This window comes from Podarcis melisellensis (assembly GCF_964234715.1).
Source record: "Podarcis melisellensis genome assembly, chromosome: 1".
NCBI lineage: Eukaryota > Metazoa > Chordata > Lepidosauria > Squamata > Lacertidae > Podarcis > Podarcis melisellensis.
This window is the reverse complement of record NC_138528.1, coordinates 106,084,791-106,107,791: the sequence shown is the minus strand read 5'-3', so window position 1 is coordinate 106,107,791 and position 23,001 is coordinate 106,084,791. Positions and strand designations below refer to the sequence as shown.

General features: G+C 42.8%; 1 protein-coding gene across 6 annotated transcripts in view; it reads right to left on the bottom strand.

The window, feature by feature from the left end:
* The window catches only part of SLC4A10 (solute carrier family 4 member 10), a 158,708-nt gene that overhangs the window by 123,554 nt on the left and 12,153 nt on the right, over window positions 1–23,001 (bottom strand). For 4 of the 6 annotated variants that reach the window (XM_081928670.1, XM_081928674.1, XM_081928671.1 and 1 more), the window contains exon 2: window positions 1,982–2,077. The exons of the other annotated variants lie outside the window; for them this stretch is intronic. In XM_081928670.1, coding sequence (XP_081784796.1) covers window positions 1,982–2,077 — 96 coding nt within the window. The remainder of the gene's footprint in view (window positions 1–1,981; window positions 2,078–23,001) is intronic. 6 annotated transcript variants of the gene reach the window in all.

The following is a 23,001-nucleotide window of genomic DNA, read 5'->3' as shown; positions in this document are numbered from 1 at the left end:
CCTGGAACTAGCTTTGAAGCCATGTCCACAGCCAATAGTTGAGTAGGAGCAGAGTTTTATCTCCCAGTAAAAGCATCCCTTCAGTGTTCAGATGACTTCCTGAGGTTGAACACAATGGCTAATGGGGAAACTGTAGGTGACTCACTAAACCTGAGTCACACATATACAAAAAAGGACCAAAGTGGGCAAAGGTGAATTGTTGTGTGTTTTTTTTACAAGCGAGTCATCAGATGAGACATCCATGGCACAAAATTATGAGGAAGGCTGCAAAGGCTTATTTCACTACAAATTGCATAAATCATGTGAGGCCACTCACACGTAGAATTATCACAACCGCAGCATGCTGCTAACTCTACATGCAAACACATTGTTAGTGTGTTTAGTGCATGGAACACTCATGTGGGCAAGGGCTTTGCTGTTATAAGTTCGATAAATAAATGACACAACAATGTTTCAGCATCTAAAAAGACACCACAGCCCAGTACTATCCATTGTGTTCTTAAAATTGCAAGTTTGTATTTATTTATTTAAGAGATGTACAGCCTGCTTACTAAGAGACATTCTTCACAAAGTGGCACAGAGTTGTGACCAACTTGGAGTAGTCCCATTTAAATGAATGAATCAATTAGTCATGTCTAGTAACTTCAGTGGGGCTGCTCCGAGCAGGTCTAGCACTGCATACCACTCTTACAAAATAAACATTAAAAAATGTAACCAATGCAATGTACAGTCGTACCTTGGTTGCCGAACGCCTTGGAACTCGTACGTTTTGGCTCCCGAGCAATCAAAAACCAGAAGTGAGTGTTCCGGTTTGCAAACAATTTCCGGAAGCCAAACATCCAGAGAGGCTTCTGCGACTTCCGATTGGCTGCAGGACGCTTCTGCAGCCAATCAGAAGCCGCGTCTTGGTTTTCGAACGGACTCCCGGAATGCATTCTGTTCAAGAACCAAGGTACGACTGTAATTTAATACCATTTAAAACATCCACTGCTAAAAGCTAGCAAAGGAGCTACACATTGTCCAGCATAACATAAGCATACCAAAAAAAAGACAACAATTTCTACTTAATTTACAACTAGCCAAATGCCATGACAACAAGATGGGTCTTCAAGGCCCAATCTCATGTCGCTGAAATCCACTGTGAAATTTGTTCCTTGTATCTGACAGTCTACTTGTCTTTACAGGTGTGCACCGAAGTAGGCCCTCTGGAGTGAATCTTAAGGCACAGGTAAGTTGATACAGGTGTCACCCAGTTCTTTTAAGTAATCCAGTCCCAAAAGATTCATTGTTTTAAAAGTCATCACCAGCACCTTAAATTAAGCTGGCAATGCACTGGATATGTACCAAAACCACCTGAAGTATAGGTTATATAAATCTAAAAACCAACACACCAAGACAACATATCTTCATCTCATTGACAAAACTTACCTAAGCATTTCAGCAGACACTCCACATAAATTCACAGCCTAAAATGGTCTAGTCAGATCATTCAGAATCCATCAGAAGTGTTCAAGATGCCTCTCAGAACTGACAATGTAATAGCCAGAATGAGAGGATGGTGCCCATGTTAGTCATTTCACTCTTAGCTGGGAATACAAACACATCAAGACTACTGCACTCCCACAGTCCTATATAAAATAGCGTGTGCCAGGAATACGGATAAAGCACCATAGAAAATGCTTTAAAATATTATTGGGGCTAGGGTATTATCAGCCAGTAGGCACATCAACCTATACATCTTGATATACAGGATAATCAAGAGTTACTTGTGTATAAATATTGCAATGCCATTTCCAGCTTTTCCCTTCAGCTAAAAATACATCCTTGTGTCCAAGAGTGTTTATACTCTGGTGCTGCAGCCCCTCATAAAGGCTGGCATCTGTCTGAATTGTAACTTTTTTTTTCATGAGCAAAAAGAGGAACAACAGTTCAGTCACCATACATGATTACGTATTCCCAAGGTTGGTCTGGTTGGTCTTACCATGAAGTGACATGAAGACGTGGAATTTTGGCAGTAGATTCCAGAGGGGGCACCATTTTCCTGCCTCCAATCTTCATCTCTGTGCTCGATTAAAAACTGCATGGGAGGAGGGGTGTCATTTTAACATTTTTGCCTTATTTGCTCAAAATAAATCAGAGGGAAGCATTGTCAAGTCCACAGATGATGGCGCATTGTATGAATTCAACAAAGAACAAGACTAGAGGTAAACAAATGGTGGATTTTGCTTAAGTGATTATTCTGGCTTTGACAAAACAATTGACAAAATGACTCCAATTCATAGTTATCAGCTTTCTGAATGTTACCTGCACGGTCATTAACAAGACACAAAACCTGTATTCATACATAACACTAAGTCGTAATTTAGTGTTACAAAGATGATGATGATGATGATAATGATAATGATGATGATGATAATAATAATAATAATAATAATAATAATAATAATAATAATAATACTCCACCCATGCCAGCCACTCTGGGAAGCTTCCAACAAAATATAAAAAATATGCTAAAACATTAAAAACTTCCCTAAACAGGGCTGCCTTCAGATGTCTTCTAAAAGTCAGATAGCTGTTTATTTCCTTGACATCTGATGGGAGGGCGTTCCACAGGGCGGGTGCCACTACCGAGAAGGCCCTCTGCCTAGTTCCCTGTAACCTCACTTCTTGCAGTGAGGGAGCCACCAGAAGGCCCTTGGAGCTGGACCTCAGTGTCCAGGCAGAACGATGGGGGTGGAGATGCTCCTTCAGGTATACTGGGCCGAGGCCGTTTAGGGATTTAAAGGTCAGGTTATGTGTCCCCCTTCCCCTCTCTTCTTCCAGGTATGGCTACGAAGAAAAGATTGTAAGCTTCTGCTTCCATGTTAGATTAACCACAATTTACTGTTATGCCTAAACCTTAAACTATGTTTATGAATTGTTGAAACAAGATAGCATCACAAATTGTGGTTTGAACTACTGTTTGAACAAATCACTACAAGGATTAGCCAAAGTCTGCCCAGACATGAAAGTCACAACAAGGCATGATCAATCTAAAACAAAAGAAAAATACTCCAAACGCCTCCTTGAAGGTGTACCAAAGGGGAAAGAAGAAGCATGAGAACCTGCAGCTCACTGCAGTTCGTAACACTAAAACATGGTTTAATGTAGCCCTGCAGCCCTTCAAATATTGCTGGACTACAGCTCTCATTCTCCATGACCTCCGGTTATGCTAGCAGCGGTTGATGGGAGTTGGAGTCCAATGACATATGGAGGGTCACAGGTTCCCTACCTGAGTTAATGTTATGTATGAATGCAGCCATTATGTGGTACTGAACACTGAATAAAAATCTCAGCTTTAATATGAAAACAGTCTAAGTTTCTAGTCCTTATGGCAGCAAATGTATGCTTGAAAATACATGGTCAATGCCTATGGACTATGAGGCTTCAATGTCTATGACCAGGGCAGAACCAGTAAGTTTTATTTATATATATATATATATATATATATATATATATATATATATATATATATATATATATATATATATATGCTTTCGTAGATTTTCACGGGTACAGGAATGCAGGTTTTGGTGTCCTCGGGTGTCTTCCCGTGTAAAAGTTGGGGTGTCTAGGCGACGTTTCGACGAGGTCTCACTCGTCATCTTCAGGCTGGTGCTTTCGGCTTCTTGTTACTGGAACAGAGCAGGATCTCAGTGTTTGAGTTCCTATAAATACTGTTGAGGGGGTGTGGTGTATAGCCTCCAATGTTCTGGGCAGAGAGGAAGTTCCCAGGCTAGTGTGCCTTTTCTTCTTTTGTTCCTTAATTACTTGAGGGATATCTTGAGTGATTTCTTGAGTGATATCCTGAGTACCACTTAGGTGGGTCATTAGGTGTGGATTAGTTGCTAAAGTCTTTGTGTCTTGACCTCTTGAACTTTGTGAAGAGTTTTTCTGAGAAGATGGCTGTACTGCACTTAGTTGTGCTCTGGCTTGGCTTCGTGTATAGGGGCGAGCTGTGGTTTTGTGGCCTGTGTCAGCCAGATCTGTGTAGGGATTGCAGGGGGGTGCAGCATCCGGAGGTGCCACCATGGTTTGGCTACTGGATGGTGTCTGTAATTTATCTGTGGAGAGGGTCTGGGTTTGGGTCTGGTGTGGTTGATTGGTGATAGCGTTCTGTGTGCCTCTGGATCTGGTGTCAGTTTTTGTGGGGAGGGCTAATTTCCAGATGTCTGGCAAGCGGGAAATTAGCCCTCCCCACAAAAACTGACACCAGATCCAGAGGCACACAGAACGCTATCACCAATCAACCACACCAGACCCAAACCCAGACCCTCTCCACAGATAAATTACAGACACCATCCAGTAGCCAAACCATGGTGGCACCTCCGGATGCTGCACCCCCCTGCAATCCCTACACAGATCTGGCTGACACAGGCCACAAAACCACAGCTCGCCCCTATACACGAAGCCAAGCCAGAGCACAACTAAGTGCAGTACAGCCATCTTCTCAGAAAAACTCTTCACAAAGTTCAAGAGGTCAAGACACAAAGACTTTAGCAACTAATCCACACCTAATGACCCACCTAAGTGGTACTCAGGATATCACTCAAGAAATCACTCAAGATATCCCTCAAGTAATTAAGGAACAAAAGAAGAAAAGGCACACTAGCCTGGGAACTTCCTCTCTGCCCAGAACATTGGAGGCTATACACCACACCCCCTCAACAGTATTTATAGGAACTCAAACACTGAGATCCTGCTCTGTTCCAGTAACAAGAAGCCGAAAGCACCAGCCTGAAGATGACGAGTGAGACCTCGTCGAAACGTCGCCTAGACACCCCAACTTTTACACGGGAAGACACCCGAGGACACCAAAACCTGCATATATATATATATATATATATATATATATGCCAGAAGAAAGATTGCAAAATAAAATTATGCAAATTGAGCTCAGTTTGCATAATGTACACAGGTTGCAGAATTCATCTTCTCTTCTCTTAGCCGCAATGCAATTTTTCCATGAGTACACAAATCTCTGACAATGCACCATCATCTTGTTGGGTTGGTCTTGTGCTTCTTTCCATATCGTGGTAATACAACAAACTCTACAAAATTATACTGATATTTCCACAGCAAACACATAAAAGGAGGGTGTCCCACCAGCATCCTTATGTACACATCTATAAGCATCAGTGAGCCCAGGCCCAATCAGGGTTTTGAAGCTCATGGGGTTATATATTTTTGTACAGTTCCCCAGCGCTGAGAAATTCCAGGGGTTCGAGACACTTACCTAGGATTTGTACTTCCTTTTGGAATGAGGCACAGTGGAGACTGCAGTGTCTTTATAATATATAGTTTATTTACACATATATACAATCTGAGCCTGTGATGGGGGGTTCACAGCATTAACACCCCAATAAAGTCTTGTCCCCCCCCCCCAGCCACAGCCTTGGATTCAAACAGAAATCAATCACTGCTCAGACTCTCTCTCTCCAGCTTTTCTTTTGGCCCACACCACAGCAACTCAACTCTAAACTCTGGCTTAACTAACCATGAGCTGGGGGAGGGCCACCACCCATTTGCCATCTCGCACAGAGCCCCTTTCCTTTGTTTCCCTTAATGGCCCATCACCCAGGCTATCACCTCAGTGAAGGACTTTCACTATTAGCTTGTTAGCTAGTAGTGAAATAAACAGCCCCCAGAATTTTCAGCCAGAGTTATTGACAAATCTTTTAGTGAGCCAGAGGGGAACTTTGCAGTTCTCAAAAGAACAACCTGGGCTGGTCATCCATTGCAGTGCCAATGTATAGGGTACAGTGGATGGGTGGGTAGGTGGGTGGGTATTATGATCACGTGAAATGGACACAGATAAGAAGTGTCTCCCACTAGGCAGAAGCATTGCTGCGACTGCACTTATTTGAAAACATGGGTCTCTCGAGAGACCTTGCAGCATCTTCTGTGACCCATTAGGCAGCCAACTACAGGGCTATTGAGCCGAAGGTATTTCTCTCAGGAGGATTTCATGCAGACAAAAACACACACACGTCACAGCAACTGAGAAAATTTCTAGAACTGAGACACTAAGAATTGTAACTGTGGCCTTCTGCACACAAGCAAATGCTCTACTGCTGAGTTATGGCTCTTCCCCTAGACTATGACCATATTATTTTATTATATTATATTATATTATATTATATTATATTATATTATATTATCATATCATATCATATCATATTATAATTATGGTCGGAGACCAGCTTATAAAACACACTTGGGGGTACAATCCCAGAAGGAAGGCAAATATTTATAACAATGTACAACAATAAATTTAAAATTTATAAATGTGATAAGCGTATAGACACTTAAAACTTTAAGATAAGCTACCACAGAGAGATGTTATATTATTATATTATATTATATTATATTATATTATATTATATTATATTGTTGCTGCTGTTATTTCATTTATGAATCTCTTCCCATTAGGCATCTCAAAGAAATTTGCAACATAACAACATATATAGAACAGTTACATGTATAAAAACTGTTCAAACAATTTAACAGTTTTCATATATGTAACTTTTACATATTTATATATGATACCTGCTGTTCGTATAACAATCTCTGTAAGTCTGTTTCCTGTCTAAACAACATATGGGTACAAAATTATAAATATAAAAAAGAGTTTAAAACAACAGCCTATACATAAAATCTATTCAAATTAATTTCAAATACTATTTTTAATGTGTTTTAAAAATAAAGAATAAAAAGATTACTTCCAATGACTTCTTTTTTGAATTCTGATAAACCATAATAGCTCCAATATTGAATACATTTATACCAGAAAGCTAACCAGTAGTATGTGCAGGCACACACACACACAGTTTTATCTTTCCAGAACTTCATATTTTATACTCTCTGACCAGGCAAATATTGAAGGTTGGGCTCCTAGTATCTATTTAGCAGTGTCTGACCAATCCTATACTCTTCTGGACCTGAAGAGTTCAGAGGCCTGAGTACATGTACTCTATGATATTTCACTCTTCTCCTGCACCATAATTCAAAAGCATCAATTCGGCAATCAGCCTTCTTTATGGTCCAACTCTCACTTCCATACATCACTACTGGGAAAACCATAGCTTTAACTTGATGCTGTTGAATTATGGTGCTGGAGGAGACTCTTGAGAGTCCCATGGGCTGCAAGAAGATCAAACCTATCCATTCTTAAGTAAATCAGCCCTGAGTGCTCACTGGAAGGACAGATCCTGAAGCTGAGGCTCCAATACTTTGGCCACCTCATGAGAAGAGAAGACTCCCTGGAAAAGACCCTGGTGTTGGGAAAGATGGAGGGCACAAGGAGAAGGGGAAGATAGAGGATGAGATCGTTGGACAGTGTTCTTGAAGCTACCAGCATGAGTTTGACCAAACTGCAGAAGGCAGTGGAAGACAGGAGTGCCTGGCGTGCTCTGGTCCATGGGGTCACGAAGAGTCAGACACGACTAAACGACTAAACAACAACAAAGTCCCACTCTCAGTCCCTGAAAGATCCCTCTATCTTCCCAAAGTGGGGACACCAGAGCAAAGCACCATGTTTGCACAGCCTCCGTCACCCATGTGTAGAACCTTCACTTCACACAATCTTAAAAGCGCTGCTGGATCAGAGCAGTGGCCTATCTATCTAGCCCACCATCCTGTTCTCATAGTGACCAACCGGGGAAACCTATAAGTGAAACCTGAGCACAACAGCTACTGCTGCAGTTCCCCGCAAGTTGGCATTCATCCTGCCTCCTGTCTTCCAATCCACTGATGCCAATCTTCTCCGATAGCTTTTCTCCACACCACTGAACCTTGCAGTTCAGTGTTGCAAAGCTCTGCACTCTCTCTCTCCCTTTGTCAAGCCCTCCTCCAGATCTGAGGCAGCGAAGTCAGCTTCTTGGCGTTGCTAAGCTGCTGCCTTCACCTGCTATTTCTCCTCAGAAAGGCAGTTTTCTTGCTCTTCAGCTGAACTTCTGTGAGCCTGAGCTGGGGACATTTTTCCCCCTTGTGCCACTTTAGGAGTTTGAGCTGCTTCAGCAAAGGAAGGCAAACATGGCCTTGCACCGCACTGTTGAAGCTTGGAGGCAGGGGAGAAATCTGCCCTCCTGCTTGGAGGCAGGTGAGAAATCTGCCTTTAGCAGCAGCCTCTGCATAAATTTCAGCATTGTACAGGCTCCAAATGCAGATTTCTAGAGCCACTCTTGCCTGCCTGTTGTGAAGATTCTCTAAGCTGGGAAGATCTGAGAATTCTTTGCTGAGTGGATCTTGAACTTGGGTTAGTGTGATAATGCAACAACAATAATGCATCTTAGAAAGGGCAGAAGAGCAGTTAGAAAGTAAAAGGCCTTGTCTCAGAGTCCAAAGATGCCAGATAAAAAACTGCAAACCGCCACTTCATTCATATTTAATTCCTATATTTATATACCACTTAATTTCAGAGCAGTCTCTAAGTGATTTACAATAGAGACGACTGCCTCAGGCGGCACAATCCACAGGGGCAGTGGATCCCAATCTTTGCTCCCCACTTCTTCACTGGTGGGGGGGGGGTGCCACCTAGATAGATAGATGTGTGTGTTTGTGTGTGCGCGCGCAGAAAGCACAGACATGCATGCAACTCATTCTGGCTACAATCCTAAATACACTTTCTATGGAGGGAGGAAGCCCCATTGAACACAGTGGGACTTGCTTCTGAGTAAGTGTATGCAAGAAAACACTGTTGATGTTGTAAGCATGTAGTCTTGGGCTACTGGGGAAGCAGTGTGAATCATCTTGGAAGACTGCATGGCAGGTGGCAAATGCCAGTCAAAATGAGAGCTCGATTAAAGAGGCAGAGAGAGGTTTTGTCTCAGCAGCGTGCATCAGATGTATGCAGGGAAGACAAAGTGGCTGCAAAGAAGTCGAAAAGGTTGGGGACAGCAAAAAAACAAAAACAAATGGTGCCCAATGCAGCACAAAAATCATTTAAAGCACAATTTCCTACTTGGAAGTCCTAGTGAGCTCAATAGGAAGATGAACAGTGTATGGATTATCTCAGAAACGAACACAAAAAACCAACCAATTTAAAAAAAATGGAACAGGGACAAAAGGCAATTCATTATCTTTAAAAACATGACAAACAATTCACAGTGAACAGCTACAAAATTCAAATATTGTATAAATAATGCTCCTGAGGAAAAACTACACTGAAATCTGAACTGCAGAAATAAAGCCAGTTGCTCAGCTGGAATCACAGGCTTGATACACTTGAGAGACAGTGTGGTGCAGTGGTTGGGGTGTTGGACTAGGAGCTGGGAGACCAGGGCTCAAATCCCCACAAAGTCACTAAGTTCACTGGGGGACCTGGAACCAGTCATGGCCTCTCAGCCTAGCCTACCTCACAGAGTTGCTGGGGGAGGGGTTTAAAATGAGGAGAGAGAAAAACATGTAGGCCACCTTAAGCTCCTTGGAGAAAAAATAGATTTTTTTTAAAATTGTGAAATTAATGTGATCAAAATCAAACCCAATTAGCATTTTTCAAAGTGCAATGTGGAGACCTATAAAGCACAGTGAGGCTACAATCCTTAGAACACTTAACTAGGTAAAGGTAAAAGAAGTAAAGGACCCCTGGTCCAGTCAACGGCAACTATGGGGTGTAGCGCTCATCTTGTTTTCAGGCCAAGGGAGCTGGTGTTTGTCCACAGACAGTTTTCAGGGTCATGTGGCCAGCATGACTAAACCACTTCTAGTGCACAGAGGATCGTGATGGAAACCAGAGTGCATGGAAACGGCATTTACCTTCCCGCCACAGCAGTACCTATTTATCTACTTGCACTGTCGTGCTTTCAAACTGATAGGCTGACTAGTTGCCGGGTTGACTGGGGCTGGTGAGGGTTGCACTCCAACAACACCTGGAGATGAAAGCCCACAGGTGTCTTGTACAGTGGTACCTCAGGTTAAGAACTTACCGTATTGTTTGCTCTATAAGACTCACTTTTTCCCTCCTAAAAAGTAAGGGGAAATGTGTGTGTGCATCTTATGGAGCGAATGCAGGCTGCACAGCTATCCGAGAAGCCAGAACAGCAAGAGGGATTGCTGCTTTCACTGTGCAGCGATCCCTCTTGCTGTTCTGGCTTCTGAGATTCAGAATATTTTTTTTCTTGTTTTCCTCCTCCAAAAACTAGGTGTGTCTTGTGGTCTGGTGCGTCTTATAGAGCGAAAAATGTGGCAATTCGTTCTGGAGGTCCGTTCTTAACCTGAAACTGTTCTTAACTTGAGGTACCACTTTAGCTAATGGGGCCTCCCACTGCCGCTGTGCCACAGCCGCGCAATTTCTGTTCTCATCCTGAAGCAAAGTTCTTAAACTGAGATACTATTTCTGGGTTAGAAGAGTCTGTAACCTGAAGCGTCTGTAACCCGAGGAACCACTGTACTTGGTGTCCACACAAAAAAGGGGTGCTTGAGTTGCTCAACCAATTTGTCAACTAACCCAGGAATTCTAGAACTGTTCTGCAGCCCACCAATGGTCTGTCCGCAAGCTTCATTCAGGTGTGCCAGTGTTCTCACTTACAACTTCAATTTGAAGGAGTTCTATCACATTCAAATTGCAATACAATAAGATACAAGGCAAGAAAGATGCATTTAAAAAAATGATTAAAAATCATGCAGCATCTAGCACGTTGCATTGCAATTGCTACAACAGGGGGGAAAATCATGATGTGGTCTGCCGGGAACCTCAAAAAACCACCCCCCTTCTTTCTTTTTTTGAAATATATTTTTTATTATTTTATTTTACAAGCGAAAGGTTATAACAGTACCAGATAAAAGGTAAAGGTAAAGGTACCCCTGCCCGTACGGGCCAGTCTTGACAGACTCTGGGGTTGTGTGCCCATCTCACTCAAGAGGCCAGGGGCCAGCGCTGTCCGGAGACACTTCCGGGTCACATGGCCAGTGTGACATCGCTGCTCTGGTGAGCCAGAGCTGCACACGGAAACGCCGTTTACCTTCCCGCTGGTAAGCGGTCCCTATTTATCTACTTGCACCCGGAGGTGCTTTCGAACTGCTAGGTTGGCAGGCGCTGGGATCGAGCAGCGGGAGCGCACCCCGCAGCAGGGATTCGAACCGCCGACCTTTCGATCAGCAAGTCCTAGGCGCTGAGGCTTTAACCCACAGCGCCACCTGTGTCCCACAACAGTACCAGATACATAACCATATATATAGATTTCTCTGAATCTCCCAACTTCCCACGCTCCCCTCCATGGGTCCTATTGTCAGCATCTTCAACTGCATATTAAACAACATGTGGAAGAACCTCAGAAATATATGGCAGGGTGGAGTTTCGGAAATACTGAACTAAAACTTTACAGTGCAACCCTAACAATATCCACTCAGAAGTAAGTCTTATTGAATTCCATGGAGCTCACTCCCAGCTAAGTGGAGTTAGGACTCCAGCCTTCCTGTTAATTAACTCAGCAATTTCATATACAGTATGTGAAATTCCTTCATACGGGGGAAAAAAACCCCATGAAAACAGGAAGAGAGAGGAAGTATACTGTCGAGCGGAACAACCTGAGCTCCAAAAGTGTTCCTAACGTCGTACAGTCTAGTACTACCATATGGCACTTTGTTCGCATTGAAATGTACTTGAGGCAGAACTAATGAATCCATCGTTTTATTGGCAGAGGCACCAAGCCTATTAATAAAGGCCTCCATCAGAATAGGCTTGCAGAGCAATTCCCAAAAGATGGTTAAGGCTTGACAGACGGCTGTGGGAGGCTTGTCGGTGAATTGTCAGGGACTGCCAGCAGTGCGTCTGGGGAACAGCGCTGAAAAAGAAACTTTGGAACAGTCTCTTCCAGGTCATAAGGGGCAGTTAACAAGTGATGGTTGCTAAACAAAGGCAACAATTCCCTGTGTGTGAGAGGGATTCTTTAGAAAGGTTTCAGACAATATCTGATCTACAAATGTCTACATGAGAAGCCACTGCCATCATCACAATGAAAGGGGGGAGGAAATCAGGGGTACAATTAGCACAGCATCTTGGATTGACACAAAATATATTTAAATTAGTGTTTCTGAAATAGATTATGTCTTAGCTGGTTGAAGGTTTCTAATCTTCTTTACTTTTATGGAAACATATGTAAAGAATCCCTTGGAAAATAACAAATTCATGTTGGCAAGAAAGGTAAATGTGTGTTAATGAGATATGTTTGGTTATGTTGGGCGAGACTCAACCAGTGTTAGAAACTCGGGTATATAAGCCAGGTGCCAAACAGCTCCGTAAACCAGGGTTATAGTCGCCAAAACAGAATGCCTGGTTGCCGTTTTTCAGCCAGGTGGCTCCAAGGTCAGATTTTTCAATATGACTTTTTGGTTCCTGAAATTCTTTCTGACTGTACAGATAAAATGTAACAGAATTCTACAGGATATTTTGCTAGCGTGTGAAAACAGTCAAGATCCAAGGATCCCTAGGCATGCACCTCCAGATGGTGGAGATATCAGGCTCCATCCTGGTGTCCAGGCATCTTCACTTGGTCACAACTGGCCAATGGCCAGGCGCAAAATGCAACTGGTGAATTTTGAATGCTGAACCTGCCAAAGGACTTCTGCTTGAGCAACAGAGTTCCCCCCCCACACACACACACATGCCCCACCCACCCAATTTGCTCAGTGGAGGTGAGGAGAACCCCTGAAAGAGGTGGGGTGTGAGAAAGAGGGGGTGGTTATGTCTGGGAAGCTAAAACGCTTGCCCCAAAGGAATAAACACCTTAGCATGACACTGAATTCCTCCCTTCACTATTACTAGCATTATTTATTCCATTTGTGAGTTGCATAACATGTAGAAAGTCTTCAAAATTTAAAAATGTAAGGAATGGCATGGAATTAGAAGAGAGAACAATGCATTACATCATGCTATGCTTATTGACTTGGAAATAAGTACCATTGTAATGAGGAACAGTTGAGGAAGTTAGCTATGTCTATGAAGACTGAGAGGTGATATGACAGTCATCTTCAGATATCTGGAGGACTATCACATGAGAAGATGGAGCAAGCTTGTTTTCCAGAGAGCAGGACCCAAACCAATGAATTCAAATGACAAGAAAAGAGTAAAAGAGTTTCCAACTAAACATTAGGAAGAACTTTCAGAAGGTAACAGCTGCTTGATAGTAGAATGGACCACCTGGGAAGGTGTAGGGCTCACCGTCGTTGGAGGTTTTTAAGCAGAGGCTGGATGGCCATCTGTCAGGGATTTGCTAGCTATGATTCCTGTATTGGGGCAGGGGGGAGTTGAACCTATGAGTAATTTTTACTTCATCATAAATGTGTATTTGGATTAGAATGTTATGAACATGAACTAGCATCTCTCCAAAGTACCTCCCCCTCTCCAGCCTTCTGTTTTGCTCTGCAACAGGTTAATCCTGTTACTCATTGTGAGAAACATATTTTTCATTATAGAGAGTAGTACATTATGTGAGAAAGGTCACTCTAGCTATATTTTCAAGTAATGCAATGGCATCCACAAGCCATCTAAGAAGCAAGCTGTGGGGGGGAATAAATGTGTTCTGTTCTTACTGTGTTGATCTTTCGGAAATCACTTTGCATGACATGTGGGAAAGCTTCATCTTCGTGATCCTTATATTTGCTCTGCTCCATGGAAAAGAGGAGCTAAACCTTGTTCAAATCCACCATCTCTCTTCTATATATAAATTGGGAACAGGCAGCTTCTCAACCTAAGACTTGCCAACGACCACTTAAATAATGAGTAGCTAGCTACAAGGAGTTGCAGAAGGAAAGATGGATGGATATGGGTTCCTAACCACTTAGTGACAACACTATGAGCGTATCATCATGACAGATTTAAACAATAATTCCTTCTCCCCAAGAAAATCTGGATGCTGCTTTTTCTTAAGCAGAAGGGATGGGGATTTCATATACAGAGTGCTTGGCACCTTCACCAGTTCCCATTATTTTTTGGGAGAAGCCATGGCAGTTAAATTGGTATGCAGCCATTATAAATTTGGATGTGCATAAAAAGAAAAGTGGGTGTATTGACATAAGCACATGTTCTCCCACTGCCACCAAAAGGCCAATCACTGAGAAGGGTTTACGTGTCCTGGCTCCAGCACAAGGAGACCCACTCTCTTACTTATATAAGGAAGAGATGTTTATTCAGGCAAGTAACACTGCAGCCTTGGCAGCAGATGTTGCAGGGCTCAGGAATCACAGTTCCGGAGTTTGAGAGCAGGGCGAGAACTTCAGAACTGGACGGACATGACAAAGATGTCCCAACAAGTATCCCTGCCCTTCCCATCAGCTTTAAAAGATGACGCAAGGTGTGTTCACTTGCAAGACGCTCTTCCCTTATGGCAGGGGTAGGCAACCTAAGGCCCGTGGGCTGGATCTGGCCCAATCGCCTTCTAAATCTGGCCCGCGGACAGTCCAGGAATCAGCGTGTTTTTACATGAGCAGAATGTGTGCTTTCATTTAAAATGCCTCTCTGGGTTATTTGTGGGGCATAGGAATTTGTTCATTTCCATATATATATATATAAAATCCGGCCCACCACATGCCCTGAGGGACGGTGGAGCGACCCATGGCTGAAAAAGGTTGCTGACCCCTGCCTTATGAGAACGTCTAGATTGCAGACACATACTCCATAGAGGCAGATGCAAATTTGCATCTAGTTTGAGTATACCTGCCAGTTGAGGCACACCCCTCAGCTGATCAAAGCCCTCTGAAGCCTCCACTGAAGCTCTCTGCTTCACAGGAAGGCTGGAGGGGGGAGCCGGCACCCCTGCTCCCCCTTCCGCAACAGCTGAAGTCAGGGTGCAAAGTGGAGGTTCCCCCCTCCTCCAAACTACGCCCCCACCATTCAGCTCCCTCTTCTGCTTCTTCCTCCACCTCCTGAGTCAGAGCTTGCCAACCCAAGACTGATCCTGACCACACTGCGGAACTCATGATGTCATGCTCCAGGCCAAGCTTGCAATTGCAGCATTGCAAAAGAGGCAGGGGGAAAGAGCCGCAGCTGTGGGGGAGCTTCAAGATGACATATGAGTCAATTCTATCCAGCTTTAACAGGAGCCAAATTAGAAAAGCGTTGTGGGAATGAGCGCTTTGGGAATAACATCTTCATGGGTGACAGAATTGCTGCCTACTATGCATTTCCAAATTCTTAATTTAGCTACCAAACATTTTCCAGTGATGCAGTAGTCAGTGAATGTCTTGAAACTGAAATTATAGGCCATGGAGTGTGCATACCAATTATAGTGCCAAATGGGTTAGCAAGGCTGGGAAGACGGTGATAAAGGAAGTTCCCCATTTGCATTTACTCAAGAAATGCCTGATTATTCAGTAAGTGACAACAAGTACAAAATATGGTGATACTTAGCTAGCTGGACAATCACCTGTGATGAATAAGAATCTCCTCTGGGCAGGCAGGCATGGAGGCTTTTGCAAACTGGAAAGTACCTCATGTGTCTTTCCTTCTCCCTTTTGGTCTTTAGGTTCTTAAGATGCAACAAACAGAAGCAGTGTGGTGTAATGATCAGAATTTGACTAGGGCCTGGGAGATCTGGATTCAAAATCCTTGCTCAGACATCAATAATAATAATAATAATTTATTATTTATACCCCGCCCATCTGGCTAGGTTTCCCCAGCCACTCTGGGAGGCTTCCAACAGAATATTAAAATACAATAACCTATTAAACATTAAAAGCTTCCCTAAACAGGGCTGCCTTCAGATGTCTTCTAAAAGTTTGGTAGTTATTTTTCTCTTTGACATCTGGTGGGAGGGCGTTCCACAGGGCAGGCACCACTACCGAGAAGGCCCTCTGCCTGGTTCACTGTAACTTGGCTTCTCGCAGCGAGGGAACCACCAGAAGGCCCTCGGCGTTGGACCTCAGTGTCCGGGCAGAACGATGGAGGTGGAGACGCTCCTACAGGTATACTGGACCGAGTTCCCTGCGTGGCCTTGAGCCAGTCATTTTCTTTCAGCCTCACCAACTTCACAGGGCTGCTGTGAGAATCAAATGAAGAGGGATAGAAGCATGTATGCTACCCTGAGCTCCTCGCAGGAAAGGTGAGATATAAATGTAACAACTAATAAGCAAATAAATAATTAACATCAGCATTTGTGGACTAATAAAAAAAAATGCACTGACCATTTTGAGGACTGACTTGCACAGCTGTCTTGAAGAGAAGCTCATAAAAATATGTAGCATTTATGAATGCACTGAGAAATGTCTTTCTTATTGCACAGCAACCACAGCAACATTTCTAGGAGTAGAGGAACATCCCCTTCAAAGACCTCAACACATTGAAAGATTCAGAAGAAGAGTGTTGCAGTAGCAGCCTTAGACCAAGGGTAATCTGAGCTCCTGGCCAATCTTGAGCATTCTTCATTGTTGGCTTGACTATACTGTATATGCCAATATTATGCATACCAATAGCAAACTGAGTTATTACCGCTACATAGCCAAACCACTGAGAAACAGCATGGCAGTTACAACATATTGGGGAAACTTCAGGGTCAGATTCTTTTTTAATGAAAACACAAGACACAAAACAAAGGGGTACAGGAGCTCAAACCAAATCAGAATCACCCATGGTTGGTTGGTTGGCATCCAACTGTTGGAAGGTAACAATGCCTGATATTGCTGATGGGAGAGATATGTTTCGTTGCAGCAGGGGCAGATGAAGGTGTCCGGTTGTGGTGCTGCAGATGCACCATGGCATCTCTTTTCTCTGTGCTCCTCCCAGCATAAAATGCTACTCCTCCTCCCTTCCTGTTTGGTCTATTCCTTTTGAACAGGTTATATCCCTCAGTTCCTACATTCCAATCATGAGTCTCATCCCACCAGGTTTCAGTAATGCCTACCAGGTCATATTTACCATCCTGTACCAAAAGCTCCAATTCGTCTTGCTTGTTTCCAGTACTATGTGCATTTGTATAGAGACAAGTGAAACCTTGATTTATTCTCTCCAGCTGCTTCCTTCTTGTAGTTCCTTGTTCTTTAGCAGGTTTCTGGAGTACCACCTCAGTTTCCTGTGAATCAATGACGCTATTATCCCCAGTACTAGGTGTTCTGTTGTTGTCTGTAACGTTCTCTTCCTCCACCTCAAGATCTAGCTTAAAGTTCTCCTGATCAGGTTTGTGGAACACTTCGCAAACAGATTCTTGCCAACCACTGTACAATCCATCTCTTGCCAGAAGTCCTTCCTCAAGGAAGCAGGGGGCATGATCCAAGAAGTGAAACCCTTCATGATGACATCACCTGTGTATGTTTTTCTTTCTTCCTGGGTCATGACCTTAAACAGGAAGGGGTGATGAAAAGACCACCAGTACCCCAAGGCTCTTCAGCTCCCTGCCCAGAGTCTCACAGTCCTATGCTATACATTGAAGGTTGTGTGTGGCAGTATTATTTGTACCCACATGAATCAGAAGAAAGGGGTAGCAGTCAATGGGTTTTATAAGACTTGGCAACTGTCACATTGTGAACCTTTCCACTTGGAAAACAGCACACCTCCCTGGACATCCTGTTTCCTCCGCACTTGGGAGGGAGGGGGAATAGCTTTATTACAAAGCACAGCAGGATCATGTCTGCTCATTCAAACACACACACACAAAAAGAGAAGATACAATAAAAACAAGACAAAAACAACCTATCAATTTACAAATTCTATCAAATTGCATGTAACCTTTTATAAAAAGCCAAAGTTCTAACACAAGCATTAGCCAAAAACAATTGCAGTTTAGTTCCCGGTAAAGTTTTGAACTCTTTAAAACAAAAAACAGAAAAAAAAATAAATTATAGCTCACAATTATTTAACTAAAGTGTCTCAAGAAAAACATGGGAGGTTAAGCAACAAAAAGCTTTTGACAGTATTTGTATTACAACTTAGATTTGAACTTTTTTCAGTGCTTTGCTTATAACTTGATATCATTTGTGAATTGATGAGGTTTTTTTAACATATTGAATTCAATAGGACTATTCCAGAGTAAACAGCATCAGCTGGGGAACAGCTGAACTGAATGTTCAGAACAATTTGCAAATTTCACATAGTTACACAAACCTACATGACGAGAACTTGGATCTAAAGTGCTGTTTAAAAATGCAAACTTTGCACTGAAGAGTACAGAACCTGTCATCTGGTATTTATGAATTTAGCTAATTATACACAGTCAGCTATTAAATTTGAATTTGCATTCAGTATTTAGCACCTGATACATGTAAATCACAAGCAAGTTGGCGCTGCCATCCAAAGAGCAGTGCAGTTTTCTAAAGTTTATAGATCAAATTAAACGTTTATGAAAAAAACATTACGTTCCAATAGAAATCATACAAGTTGACAGAATTTGCAGTTGGACTCAAAGCTAACTGGGTTCTCTCAGGTCAGTATAGAGAGGAAGGAAAAATATGAAGCAAAGCAAGCAAAACATATTTCAGGTTTGATTCAAAACACCTTACTCACAGCACTCACTCTACCACCTTGCTGAGAAACTGTACATAAGATATAGCATGATAAGAGCAACTACAGTGGTACCTCGGGTTAAGTACTTAATTCGATCTGGAGGTCAGTTCTTAACCTGAAACTGTTCTTAACCTGAAGCACCACTTTAGCTAATGGGGCCTCCTGCTGCCGCCGCACCTCCACCGCACATTTTCTGTTCTCATCCTGAAGCAAAGTTCTTAACCCGAGGTACTATTTCTGGGTTAGCGGAGTCTGTAACCTGAAGCGTATGTAACCTGAGGTACCACTGTATTGCATTATAATTCTCTAACCCATCAATGGGGAATCTATGACTCTCCAGATCTTGTTTGGGTGTTACTTCCAAAGCCCCAGTCAGCATGGTCAATGATCAGTGATGATGGGAGTTGTAATCCAAAAATATTTATTTTATTTTATTTTTGGGTTTTTTAATTTCTATACCACTTTATATGTTTTAATAAAAACCTCAAAGCAGTGTACAGCATATTAAATCAATAAAACAATAGCCAGGCGATGTTTCTCCAGCCTCATGAGGAGCCTCTTCAGTAGGGCTGGGTGAGTGTGGGCCTCACCCCCTAGGCCAGGTGGAAAGGGCCTTGCAGGGAGTGGCCTTCACGCCTCACAACAAGATCTGGAGGGTTACAGGTTCCCCATCCCTGCTCAGGTAACTACCCTCTTTTGGTACAGGTGGACTCCCCACTCTCCTCCAGATATGCTCTGGTTCCCTCCAGCTGGTTCCCTCAGATAAATTTTACAAGAATCACGGCACATGTGTCTCTCCAGGCTCCTTGTAAGACAGCACTCTTTGGCTTTGACCCTGGCCTGTGATAAATTCTGCCTTCCAGATTGACCCTCTCCTACATTTACATGTTTCCTGCTTCCTAAGCTCTGTGTAAACCAGGGGTGGGTGGCTGTGGTCCTCCCGATGTTGCTGGATTACAACTCCCATCATCTCTGACTATTTGCCATGCTGGCTGGGCCTAATGGGAGATGGAGTCCAGGAGCATACACAAACCCTCCTGTGGGATCTGCCCCAACAGTCCTGACTCTAGAACCAATCCTAGGACATACTTTCATAGCTCCATGTTTGGCTGCATACGGCTCACAGTATTGACAATGGGTGCAGCAGACTGCATACACTCAACCATGTTTAAAAGATGCATTTACTGTGCAATCCTATGCGTGTTTAATCAGAAGTGAATTCTACTGAACAAATAAGCACGCAGAAGATTACAATGATCAGTCTTGTCAGCGAGGCTGCTACTGTACAGCTGATATGAAGGAAACACCTAAAAACTCCTCACCAGATAGAAGGAATAGACACACGTGGGAAGAGCACGTCTATCACACTTCTTATTACTTAACCATTATTGCATGTCACACTAGATATAAAAAAGCAGACACCTTTTGCCTTCTCCTTCCCCTATGAATTAGCAGTGCAATGTGTGTGAGGTAGCCAAGAGGATTTGTGATAATGCTTTCAAATTAACAGATGCTGCGTTGTCTGGAATGAATGACAACTGTGATTGGATGCATTTTCGAGAGAACTGTAATGGAACAGTCTGGTTCCCTCCCCCCCCCCCATACTTTCCTGGTGTGGTTTAGTCCCACGGGGTGTTGCTCTCAATTGTTCCATCTCAGTGTGTATGTTGGAGCAAGTGGAAGGTGGCCTGAGCTGTTCAGCTTAACTACAGGAAAGGAAGGTTGCTATGTGAGTTTGTAATCAGGATAAGCTGTTTATAAACCTACCTGCCTCTTGTGTGAGCAGGAACAGTTGAGACATGGAAGCCCAAGTAAGGACTCTAGTTCTAAGACCCACACAGAAAGAAGGGATGTTATAGCAGCTCAAGGAATGCAACATGTGAATGGGGATCTACACACCCCAGCAGGATTTATTTATTTTTTGAGTCTGTGAGAAACTGGACATAGGAGGAAATGTTGAAAGAAAATAGTCTTGCTCAACCATTTGCCCCTGGTTTGCACAACCATTCCACAAACTTTTGCAAATACCCATCAGGTTGGCACATCCTTAGCCTAAGAGCTATGGAAATCACATTGACTAATTCCCTACTCTGAGGTGGCATCTCAGCATTATGGTGGTATCATGAAATCATAATCTTGCTTAAACTCCCCTACATGCACATACTTGTGTGTGCACGCATACACAAACTGAAGCTAATTTTCTCTTCCTTTTTCTATGTTTCTTCAAGAAAAGGATCACAAACTGAGAAGACGAAGGCCCATGCACACACACACACACACTCAAATGCATACTATCCAACTTTTGCAGATATAAAAAAAATGGGATGTGCATCTTCTGGGACCCAGACCACGATCTTGCCCTGAAAAATGTGTTTCTTTCAAGGCAAGAATGCCGCACTCAAAATGGCTTCTGCAATCTCACATGAAAAAACAGGGGGTTCCTTTTTTTCCCATTGGCGAGTATGCAAATGACCATTCTCCATCACCATGAATGTATCAATTTATTGAAACTACTTTACTGTGATGTAAATGAGATGCTGAAAGCCGTGTCACATTTTACTTGAGTCAACCTTCAGTTTTTCCCAAATTTCTGAGACTTGAGCTATAAACCCCCCACAAAAAATTACATTGCAGGCCAAAAAAACTCAGTAATTTAAGCCTGCAGGGAGAGAACAATGACTCATACAGAGATGCACTGAGCAGCCTCCTACCAGAGGCTTCTTTGGGTACTTTTCAACATTTAATGGTCATGATCCATCTCTCATAGCCTATTGTCATTTCTCTTCTGGCATACTCTCTTCTTAAAAATAAATCCCTGTGTGATGCCTATCTCCTGCTCCTAGCATTGTTTTCTGAAAGTTTTGCTGGCTATGCAAGGAAACTACTGCAGTTAAAGTCTCTCTGTGCATAGATTAGTGTGCTAGAGACTTCTGAACATCCTTCCCAAACTGCAATTGCTGGCAGCATTTCTTCCAGTGCTTCATAAACAACTATTTGCACAATGCTGACTATATTGAGACAGTTGTTGTACTCAGACATAAAGCTAAATTGCAAACATGAAGCATTGTCCTGAATTAGACCATTGGTCCATTGATCTCAGTGATGTCTACTTCAGGAATAAGGAATCTGTAGCACTTCAGATGCTGTTGTGTCTCATCATCTCTAACTGGTGGTGATAGGAATTGGGAGTCCAACAATGTCAGAAGGATCACAGGTTTCCCCATCCCCAAACTGTTCTTGGCTGGAAGTAGCTGTCCAGGGCCTATTCCCAGTCTTACCTAGAGAAGTCATGAATTGAACCTGAGACACTTATACATTCACAGCATGTACTCTGCCATCACTGAGCTATGGTCCTTCCTTAACCATCATTTGGCGTCATGTCTGAAGCTATGCCAATTTACAGGCCATGGCTTGCAAAACAGGATATTGAACCACACAGTTTGAAGCTGGTTTGCAAACATAAATTCTGCAAGCTGTGGTTTGCGCTCATGCTGGAATTCACAAACTACCAGAAAGCTAGCTAGGGCCACTGCTCCACCTACAGAGACTGCTGCACCATGGAGACAGAAGCAGATTTATGAAGCTGTGTGCTGATCAGATGGAAGCAGACAAGCACCTCTAAACTACAGATTACTTGCCGTGCGTCTGGAACTTCAAACCATGCTGTGGGTTCTTAACTGTGCTTGGCATAAAAAACCATAGTTTGGGGTGGTGTCTGAAATAAGAGTGTACATTTTTCACATGGAGAAGAGAATACAAGAGAAGAAAGCCTTATTCTGAATATATGCTGTGCAGTACAGGATCATGACCACAATGCCCAGCACCAGTGCAAGGGAATTATTTTGCCTTTGCTGGGAGCTGGTCTCCAATCACTTTCCAGCTTTGCTCTATTTTTCCTCTCTCACATGATGCAAAGTTTGCTTCTGCTTGTGCTATCTCAAAGACAGGAAGAGGCAGAATCAGCCTGCAAAAATTTAGGCAAAAACAAATCTAAATTTATTCTTTCCCTTGCTATTTTTATTATTATTCTGAATGGGTTGACGAAAGCTAAGCCCCAAACTATTTCTTTGGCCAAGAACTAAAGCCATCAGGCTTAAACAGTCGTGGACAGCTGTGGAGTGGAGGCACTTAACTGACCTCCTGGCAAATGAGTCATTGCCGCTCACTGGAATGGCGAGACAGAGAACAGGAGTGGTGGTGCTGTCAGTGCAGTGCAAACACACTGGCAGAGCCAATCTGGCACTTCTACAATTATTATTCTGCTCTTCGTGAATACAAATAAGAAGAAGGAAAATATTACATTAATATTCCAATTCTTCCACATTATAAATGGATCTTGCCAGAACAAAGTTGACTATATTTAATCACATTGCCCTATACTTCATCTTCTATGTGTCTCCAAATAAAGAGTCTAATTTAATTCGATCTTGTACTTTATTATTCCAACAAGATAGGCCATGATTATATTTGAGAATTATCAATATTATTACATGCTCAAAACACTTTTCCAAACAGACAAATTTCAGCCAAAA